This window comes from Cydia splendana, chromosome 15 (assembly GCF_910591565.1).
Source record: "Cydia splendana chromosome 15, ilCydSple1.2, whole genome shotgun sequence".
NCBI lineage: Eukaryota > Metazoa > Arthropoda > Insecta > Lepidoptera > Tortricidae > Cydia > Cydia splendana.
Window position 1 is genome coordinate 195,896 of NC_085974.1, and position 10,908 is coordinate 206,803.

A 10,908-nucleotide genomic window follows, 5' to 3' on the forward strand; every position below is an offset into this window, starting at 1 on the left:
CCCCTCTATGAACAGCCAACCGTGCTTTTTGCGACACCTTCTGGCTGCTCATAAAAGCGTTAAGTGTCCCATTCACACGTTTTCCAGCATTCACTCTCCTTTCAATGTCTTTATCATGCTTACCGTCCCTGGTGAACAAGGTTCCCAGATACACAAACTCTTTCAATAAATAATACCCATTTTAAATAACATATTAACTATTTACTTAAATAAAAAAACCGGTCAAGTGCGATCCGTACATAAGTCCGACTCACGCTTGACTGCACATTTCTAATAGGTTTTCCTATTATCTATAGGTAAAGTACTATTTTGTGTATTTTTTCAATGGTCGGACAGACAGACAGACGCACGAGTGATCTTATAAGGGTTCCGGTTTTTCCTTTTGAGGTACGGAACCCTAAAAGCGTGAAAGATATCGTAAGTGTTATTTGAGAAAAGTCATTAGAAGAAAAAAAACACTGAAAATGCTAAAAATAGCATCTTCCGTGACGTATTGCGCAAAAACTATAAGTGATAGCAATATAGTGTGTATAAGAGATAAATAGAAAATTTAATAAGGATCACTTCGTTCCTACATCCTTTTTCTGTATCTTGAACGGTTTTCTTAAAAATTGAGAAAAACTAGGTTTCGGACCCTTTGCGGGGGTGTGGGGGGGTGACGCAGAGGGGGGAGGGGAGGGGAGGGTTGATGAAAAATAACCTCGGTCGACAATGTACATATCCCAATTAAAAAAAGTCTTCTATTAATTATGCCATAATTTTAGCTAATTTCACTGAACTATGGGTCTCTATGCTAGAGTAGAGATGAATACATAACTAAGTACTTAATAATAATTTTATGAAGGATATAGTGCTTTACCTATATCACCTTGATGGGAAATGTGAAAAAAATAACATCGTAATATACACAAATATGGGTAAATGTATGACATTTCCATGCACAACCAACATGAAAATCTCCATACAAAGTGAGTTTTCATTTGCCAATATAGAACAAGCGGAACGCTTGCCAACTAACCTGATTTTATATTTTGCAGTAACAGTATAAGGTCAATGCCACGCAACTTAATTTATAGATTTGTAGTTTCTCTCGTGAAACCATCAAATGAAGAATATTAATAACCATCAAAACTGGAACCGATAAGATAACCAATATATTGCATTCACTAGTCTAAAATACTATACCTAATATAGTTTATGGTTAAAACTATCGTATCGTATGAAGTCCTCATCTTACCTCGAATTCTTTTGTCCGTAAAAAACCGGCCACTAGCCCCGCCCGCGTCCGATCGATTTTATAAAAAGACTTGCCTTCGGACCTTTACGTCTGCGCTCTTGCTTTCTCGCGTGTTCTCTCCTTCCTGCTCACACATAGTAGTAAACTACGTGGTGGAAAGAGATGGTGTTTGTGTGCTTGTTTCGCGCTGCGCGTGTGTGTTTGCCGCCATGCGCGCCGCCGTGTCCGCGCCGCGACTTGGCCGCGAAGCGACGTCCATTTTGTTCGCCGCGTTTTTCTTGAAGTTTTAGCGAAGTTTTGATTTAATTAGTAGTAAAATCTAGTGCCGCGATTTACTTTTAAAGCAGTTCCTAGTTTATACTAAACACAGCTGTTAGTTTTCAAAGTACGCTGTACGCGAGTTTTAACTCATTGTTCTTCTAGATGGCGTGACATTAGCGAGTTCTTACGGTATATTTTTGTAGAGCGGTTGGACAACTATCTCTTGGAGCGCTCACTAGGTGGCGTTAGGAGTTACGCGGAAATCAAATAGAGTCCGTCTATTAGCTAATTTTGTACCAACTTGAACAGAACAAAGTGTGGGAGTATCATTTATTATAAACGACTTATTTTCTTAGTAATTTGACATTAATGATGATAACTCTGCAGAGGTCCGACTCTATACACTTCAAAAGTGTAGGTACAATTTGTAAAGACATCTTACATGAACTTAATCTTAGGTACTAACTGAACCTATTTAATTGCTTTAGTTTTTTTTATGTAAGTACCCATAGCTAGGTAGTTATAAACTTAGCTTTGTAAGCTAAATTACTTTGATTTTAATTTTTGTGAGTATTTGTTGACTAGCGCCATCTACAACAATTATGTTCATGCGAACTTAATGGACATCTTATCTTAGCATCCCGGTTGCATCCCAAAGGATCCTCAATGTGGTCATCAATCCTTACTTTTTTCCTCATTTAAAGTGAAATAGTGACATAGATGAACATAAAATTGCCAAAAATGCCAAAACGCCGAGTCGAAGAGAGTCCGGAGGTCGGCAGGCTGGTGGACTCGAGTCAGGCGGATGACAGACGGATGATACAGCTGGTGCGCGAGCGCAGACTTCTGTACGCCAGGAACAACATGCCAGTAGCTTCGTATTATAGTCAAGTGAAGCAGTTGTGGCAAGAGGTGGCCGATCATATGGGGTGGACTGGTAAGTAGGACGGACAAAACCATTTTCAGATGACCATGGTTCGATAGAAATTGTTCCAAATAAGTGGTCAAAATAATTTGGAACTGTCAGGAAGGCCGAGAGGTAAAATCCATTCAAGTATGACCTAGAGGTCGGAATAAATTGCTTGAAATGGGACCTCAAAATACTTAATTTGGAAAGTTTTTGGGTTGGACTGGTACGAAGGGCCATTACTTATAAGTTGACATCTAGATGTCAACCAGATGAGAGTCTAGATGTACCGATCTAGATCGGTACAAAATTGTTCCAAATGGTCAGGTCAGGTCAAAATAATTTGGGGTTGTTGAATGTTGCCATTGCTATTTAGTTAGACAAGTAATTATGGCAAGGAGTTATTGGATATCATTTGGAGCAGATCGCTATCAACTACTTCTTCAGCTGACTTTACGTGACCTTGTGTTGTTTTGAAAGCCGAATAATTGATTATACTGGTTAATAAACAGTTATAATGTAGGTATTACCTAATACTTGTTCAATGTCCGCTTGCCCCGATTTATATTCTTTACCCATTCAGCCCATTCTACTTTTATTATAATCTAGCTACTCGCGAATTCCTCTGCGTAGAATTAGTAGTTACTTTATCCCATACAACCCTGTTTTTATGGGAAGGGAATATTAAAAGCTAAACTAGGTATATCATTGTTTTTGGAACTCAAACTACATTGAGGTATCCATACCATCGTGATACCATCGCCTAAATAGCTTTTAGTTTTAACCGTAAAGAGGTAGGTAACAGAAGAAAGACAGTTACCTTCGCATTTACAATGTAGGTGCCTAATACTCATATAAATATATTAGCACAGGGATTTGGTTGTTCAACGTTTGGATAATAACTAAACTACGCCGCAAAAAGGGATTTAGGTAGGTATATGTTAATTTACCACCATGAAAAATTTCAGTACAACCTGGTTTAGCAATACCTTTGGGTACTATTGTCCAGGAAATTAATTCTTTAGGGGGTGAAATCGGAGGTTGTAAATTGTCTGCCAAATGGAGTGAAATAGCGGGGGAGATATTGAATTTTGGAAAACTTGGAAATTGTGTGAAAAAAAGGGTATCTTATTAATATTGATGGAAGTAAAGTAAATTAACGCTTCTTCATACAAACGTAGTCCCCATTTTTCATGTCCCCATGATCGAAAGGTTTGCATGCTCCTAACTCTTATACTTAATAATTAAAATAGGTACCGAAAAAAGTCGTAGGTATACGAAAGGCCTATAGCTATACCATAACTTTTATTTAACCTCGTAAGACCCACCATATAAAGATTTTGAATTTTTTATTTGAACCTTATTCAATAAGTAAATTAGAACGAATTTCGTTTGTTTTAAAAAGCAATGAAACAAAAGAAATGCTACTTTATTTGGTTCATGAAAGGTTCAAATTAGATTGCACGAATATGTACATTTAGTCTCAGGAGGTTAAGAGAGGGCGTGAAACGCGGAAATTAGAAGGAACAAAACATATGAAACTTGCGACAGAAGATATGGCCGTCGAGCGGGTTTTTACCTTTTATCTCAACAACTCTGAAAATTAGGGGAATACGTTTGTATGGCTCTAAAGTGCCAGCCATAACTAAATGTTTTATTATTGATTTACACTTTCACGAACTCTCCAATTAGGTTACAGCATTTTCTTGATCCACGCAATTTCCGGCGTAATCAATAATCATGTAATCGTCTGTCCGTGCAGTGGCCGACGTCCGCCGCAAGTGGTCCCACATCCGGAACTCCTACTCCCGACATCTGAGGAACGAAGTCAGCGGCGCCGTCACGGGCCGAGGTCGGATGGTCTCCAGGTGGTACCTGGCTGATGAGCTGGACTTCCTTAGAGACCACATGGCGACTGACGTGTGAGTATACCTGTAGACTCAATTTTGAACTATCCCTTGGAACCCCAAAAAGTATCAGAGGCGTCGAACATATCATTGCAAAACTAAAGAACTTAGCAGAAAAAAAGTTTAAATATTGAGGTTATTTTAAGGTTTGTGTTACGCCGGATTATTGTTAGATTGTGCGGTTCAAACCTATGAAACACCATATTAGTCTAGTCATCCACGAATTTCAACATAAAGTTGATTTATTGTAAGGTAATTGTATCTTGCACTAGATTCATAATAAGTACATAATAGCTACTGACATCTTTCACTCCATAACATTAATTCTTGTAGGTATTATTGTTTAAACAATGTTTGTCTGTCACAGGCGGCCATCTCCCTGGGCCCCGACCTACCCTGACGCCGAAGGCAACTCCAGTGAAAACGTGGACATCAAGCCCTTCATGTCCAGCCCTTGGCTGGCCCTGGGCCAGAAGTTCGAGGTCAAACCCGAACCTAATGAAGACTCATCCTCCTCCCTATCCTTCGGGCCTGACGACAACTGCTCATACTTCCAGTTCTTCAAAGGAATTTATAATGACTACCAAGAATTACCTTTGAAAAAACGAAGACTCTTTAAAAGACAATGTTTGAACTTACTCCATGAGTTACTAGACGATGAAGAAGGTCCGATGGTGATTCCTGAGTGCGTTCAGAGTGAGGATCCTGTGAATTTGTCGACGGGGGATGATGAGGACGATAGGGAGAAGAAGCCATCTCTGCCTGAAGTTTCTATCTTGCCCACGAAATAGTTTAAACTTAGAACAGGGTGCCTAGCCATGGTGACAATCGTTTGCGCTACGGCAACGAAACGCTTTGTGTCTCTCTATCACTCTTCCATGTTAGTGCGACAGTGACAGTTGCGTTTCGTTCGCTACGGACCGTAAACGATTGTCACGTTGGCTACGCCCCCTGAAGTGTTACATGTCGTACCTGTTTTAAAAACGGTGAAGCACACAGCTTGATACGACGCATCACGTAGATTATCGCAAGACCGAAGCTGTGCTGCATTCTTATTGGTGCGAGCATTTATATTGGCGTTCCTATTGGTGGACATTTTCCTCGTGCTCCATTCGTCTACCCTCATCTATGGTGGATAGTCATATCTTACCTTCATCATGTGATAAACTCAACCCGAGCACTCGAGCGCAAGCGTAGCATTGAAATCAAGTTTAATTCGCTTTTGATATGAGAGCTTGTGTGAGCTTTGAACAGTTTGAACGTATGTATAGAGACTAGAGAGTGGTATTAGACTTGGAATTAAATGTCTTAATACAAGCTAGACTGTGCTTCGTCCTTCTTAGTATCAAGTTTCAATCGAACTTTGAGCGGGCGGTATTCTGTAACTTAGCATCGTTCTGCGACGAAGTTGGACGAGACGAGAGAGCTGCTCGCTTCTAATTGGCTGAACTTCGATCGACTACTTATTGACTTAAGGTATCGTACTGGTGCTCGACGCGGTCCCAGTACATGTCATCTTGAAACTTAAGTCATTGTCAATAGAGGTGACAGCAGGGTGTCATCTATTAGGCATTAGCATGTCGAGTACTAGTACGTTTACCTTACCACTTACCATTCTTAAACCTTACTGTAATGACAAAACGATCGGTCAAGAGTTTATACAACTGAGAAATGTACATGTATAGTGAATGAATGCGGTGTCTGTGAACTACTAGTTTTAGCAGAGAGTTATGTTACAGTGCTAAAAGTATTAAAACTACATAGTTCCAAAAAGAAGGATCTCAATTGGATTGTATGTGTTGTGTCCACGATTAAAAGATTCCTAAGTGGAGAAAAGTTACTGTCAAAATGTATTTTGTTCCACATATGTACTTTAATTGGTGGTTTGCGTACCTACCTACTTCTTCTAATTAGCATGTCTATCAAGTACCTACTTCTTGAGCCCTTTCTAACTCGATGTGTTTATGTTTTTCCATCGAGGAGGTCCATTTGCTAACATAGTTTGTCAGAGTCAAAAATCAGCTCTATGTTTCTATATTTTTGACATTATTGTGTTGTCATCAGAATTACGAAAGTACTCCAAATTGCAACTAAATTAGAAACCAGGAAGAGGCTCAATTCTAATGTATGTAAGTTACAAGATTTGAAACACTATACAAGTGAAGCTAATAAAAGTGTGTAAAAATATCGAATATTGAGCATTTTAAGGCGTTGTTTCGTCGGTATACTCAATACCTAATAAGAGATCCTAAGATTTTTTATGTATGTAAACTTTTTCTTTAGCACTGTTATAGTACCTATACTCCAATCTCTAGTTTAACGAACTGTAGATATAAATATAAGAGCGTTAAATAACTCAACCACACTTCCTTGAATCTTATCTTAATTAGTCCAATTAAATTGTCTTCGTTTTGCGTTTCGTATAATTGTATCTCAAAATAAGTGGAAAACGTATAATTGCGAAATACAATACATTGTTTTCATTGCGGGTGTTTCGGTCTCCCTTTCCTAATTCTGTCGTGTACTTTTCTTTGGCACTGTCAACTCAATATACACCTTATTCTATTGAGCTAAGGTTTAGAATTGTCTAACTTGCTGGTAGTGCCTACGGGAAGAAAGTAAATTGCACGGATGTAAGGATGCTATTTTCATTGAATGGCGAGCTTAAAGCTCTAAATTTATAATCAAATAATATTTAATTTATGTATCACGCAATTAAGGCCAATATATACATATTTACATATACTAACATTCAAAAGGATCAAATTAATCCACAACTCAAAAACTGAAAAAAATACTAGAGTCCGTCTTAGCTAGTAGTTAACAAAGTGAGTTTATGTCATTATAATCGTGAGTTTACATTTATGATGACATTGCCACACTTTTTCATTGCAAATGCCACGCAGAGTCAGTTTGGTCTGACTCTACAGGTATTAAATAAATAAATATTACTTATATTTATATTAAATTATATTATAGTATAGGACATTATTATAACACAAATTGACAAACCACATTAAGCTGAATAGAGCTTGTGTCGAAACTATGTATTTTTAGAAACCTATACGCATTAGTACTGCATAATATGTCGAGGTCACAGTACTGGTCGTACTGAGCCCATATATCGGTAAGCTTCGTCGTGAATAGAGAATCAGCTGTGTTCTATTTCGGAACATGAAACGGACGTGTCGTGTGAAGTGGGCTGAGGGGTGCTACCCCAAGGTATATTATTATTAAGTTATAATATTGGGAACGGTTTGTCTGCTATTTGGGCATCGTAAAAAACGGCACTTGTATAACATTGCACAATAATTAACAATGTGCCATAGAGAATTTTAAAGAATTGCATTATTCCCATGAAATGTTCTCGGTATTTTTTTCTGCACTTTTATTACATAATACATATACTTAATAGATAGATAAGGATAAATACTTCAATACATAGAAAACATCCATAATTCAAATATCTGTGATAAACACACAAATAAATGTCTTTACTAGGATTCGAACCCTGTACCTCCTGCTTCGAAGGCAGGGTGGGTCACTTACCAACTAGGCTCTCTTCTTAGTCGGCGTCTTCATTGCTGAATGTCTACCGACTAATAGGCTAGGAGGCCGTTAATATGTGCAATCATTCTGAACACCTCACCCGCTTACCTAACTACAAGTCTGCTCCTGACTTACACGTTGCTATAACGCCGGCTCGTTGGCAGCGCCATAACATTCGTATGTCATCCCATCCCGCTAACTGGTTTTTTTATTATGTCCCGTTTACGACCACCATCTTATTTTTAACATACCGACGCCATTTCCATAAAAGTTACATCGCAGTTTTAAACGTATTTAAGGGCTGGGGCAGTAAAGTACAAGATGTAATTCAAACAAAGGACAACAAAATTGCGAACAATGAAATTGGCTTGATATTTAGATATCTCATAAAAAAAAGCTTAGCTTAGGCTGTACTTAGGCTCAGCTCAACAATTACGGTTGTCCGTCAGTACATATATTATTTTTGATAAGGTCCCTAGCTGTAACTATTTTCAGAACTAAAAAAGAAAATTTGTTTTTGCGCATGTAAGTACTTGTTTGAGTAAGCGATTTTGATATAGAATCTTGAATTTAAAATCCTGCTCCAAACAGTGAATAAATACTGAAAGTTTCTATAAACCTAATACCTTTCACAATTACTCACCTACCTAGTCAACTGGCGGTTTTCAACGGCGATAAGACCGTTGTTTTCTTCTGTGTTATATTTTTATTTTGTGGCAGGCATTTTTCTGATTTTCATGGGTCGGAAATATACATAGGTATTAGGTAGGTGACTCTTACATGACTTTTTGTCGGTGGTTACATACATATACCCGGAAGGCTGAAGGGAGTTGATAACAAAGGACCAGCAAATGGACAGGGAGAGTAAACAGGGTATCAAATCAAACAGAGGTTTACAAGCCGCAGCCGCATTTTGATGTGATGTTTACTGGACAATTCCGTTTCATCAGAGGGTTTGTCAGTGCCAGCATTTGTCGGAGGAATTTTAAGGTAAAATAATGAAATTTAATCGCGTTAGACCCGTTATTAACATTAATTATGAATTTTCACTGCTTAGTGATTAAGTATAATACAGTATATCTTCTTCATACGGAGCTCGCAGTGAGACAAGGTCGAATTTTGCAATATTTTCTCACAATAAGTATTTATTAACATTTATATTAGACACATAATATGAGACAACCCATAATATGAGACAAATCAAATTACATAAAAACATCGATAAGTGTCAATCAGAGTGAAAAACAGCCGTAATATCAGATTACTCGGCACGTGTCGGCAAATTAATTGTCTGCCGCAGGAGGGGCCAACAATGGGGCTCCATGTCAATAAATACCCATTGTTGTCGAGTGGCGACAACATGGAGGTGACTCATGCGAGATATAGATAATTATTAAGCTGGTATTTGGGTCACTCATATATATATGTTTTCTATCGCATAGAGTGCTCCGAGGAATTGTTCGGATTAATTCCTGCCGCTTCCCTCCACTATCTCTCTACGCGACCATATTTCCATTTTCATCATTTAGATTTAGATGGATGGCTACTCACTATTCGTTTCTCCAGAAAGTTGCATACCTCGACTACTCGGTCCTATTTACCATAACAACGAAGTGAGGACTCTCCAAAAGCATCGAGGGCTGAACGGCAGATTGATTAGGCACCTACAGATTACGGAGCGTGACGTCACGTACCGATCAGCTGATAACGCAACCCTTGCTAACGTGAGCCTATAATTATATGGCCGCAGGGTAGATAGGATGAGAGAACATCGTGACTCGTGAGGAAGAAAAATAAATAGGTTCGCCCCTACTCCTTCATTGACATCCGGTAAAAGGCTCAAGAGGAAAGTGGAACACCGGACTTTTTGGTTCGCTGGTAAACAGCTTTAACCGTAATACGTTCTTTTGTGCATTTAAGTGTAACTTGTTACAGCTGCTGTAAATGGAATCTAATGGAAGAATTAGAACTTGAATTTATGTTATAATATAATATTAATGGAAGAATTTATATATATAAGATTTAGCTGGAATGCAGTAAAATTATCTCTTAATAAATATCAAATAAAGCGCTGATATGTACGTCAACCAGTGCAGGCTAGAGCTGCAAATAAATCATGTAATCATCCTTATTTCACCGCTACAAGTAACACACTTAATATTGGGCTTTACTGCTAGGCTACCAATGCTTCAAAGTTATATGAGAAGATAGTTAATACATAATAATCGGTTTACTAACGAATGGGCCAAAAACGTTTCCCAAAGTATCACATCCCAAACTATGTTTCCCAAATTATCATTTCCCAAAAAAATGTTTGGCAAAACAACTTATCGCAATTTTTCAGTTAGCAATAGTCTTTTTTGGCAAGTTATTGCTTGGCAAATAATTACTTGGACAAGTTTCATTTTACCAAGTATTATTTAGTCAAATGTATCATTATTATCATTAAGCATAACATATTGCATGGCATACAATTTACATACCAATGGATATTTATTTTTGCTTTTATTTGAAATACTTAATCCCGACCTTGGTTTTTTTATTATTTTGGTTATGTTTTACGCATACGGATGTGATTAGTTGAACCATAAACATTATAATTTTTAAGAAAAAAACCGATTTCTATGGGGGCCGGTGAAAGATTATTGTAGATGGTGCACTAGGTATGTAGAAAAAGAGGTAAAACCACCCACCTTTTTAGTAGCATTTCGTTTCTGTAAAGGTCGTAGTTCTAGCCTAACCTAACCCACTTCTCTGATAGCAGTTCGGTTCTGAGAGGATCGCAGTTCTAACCTAATCAAACCCACTTTTCTAGTAGCAATTCGTTTCTGTAAGGCTCGCAGTTCTAACCTAACCTAACCCACTTTTGTTCGGTTCTGTGAGGATCGCAGTTCAAACCTAACCTAACCCACTTAACGGCTTTTTTGGAATATAAATATTAGCCAATAAAAAACGTTTGCTAAATATTTTTTTGTCCTAACAACATTTGACAAAGTAAAATCATGCCAAGTGATAATTTGACCAAATAAATTATATGCGAAGTGTAA

At 37.9% G+C, this 10,908-nt stretch overlaps 1 protein-coding gene across 2 annotated transcripts; it reads left to right on the plus strand.

Moving 5' to 3' along the window:
* Nucleotides 1–1,219: 1,219 nt before the first annotated feature.
* Nucleotides 1,220–5,281, plus strand: LOC134797220 (uncharacterized). 2 transcript variants are annotated; one of them, XM_063769444.1, is made up of 4 exons: nucleotides 1,220–1,687; nucleotides 2,136–2,435; nucleotides 4,168–4,327; nucleotides 4,680–5,281. In XM_063769444.1, the coding sequence occupies exons 2-4, from the start codon at nucleotides 2,219–2,221 to the stop codon at nucleotides 5,101–5,103; spliced, it is 801 nt and encodes a 266-aa protein (XP_063625514.1). In that variant the 5' UTR covers nucleotides 1,220–1,687; nucleotides 2,136–2,218; the 3' UTR covers nucleotides 5,104–5,281. The 2 variants fall into 2 exon arrangements, with proteins under 2 accessions (XP_063625514.1, XP_063625516.1); XM_063769446.1 differs by having other exon boundaries at nucleotides 1,220–1,609.
* The last annotated feature ends 5,627 nt before the right edge of the window (nucleotides 5,282–10,908 follow it).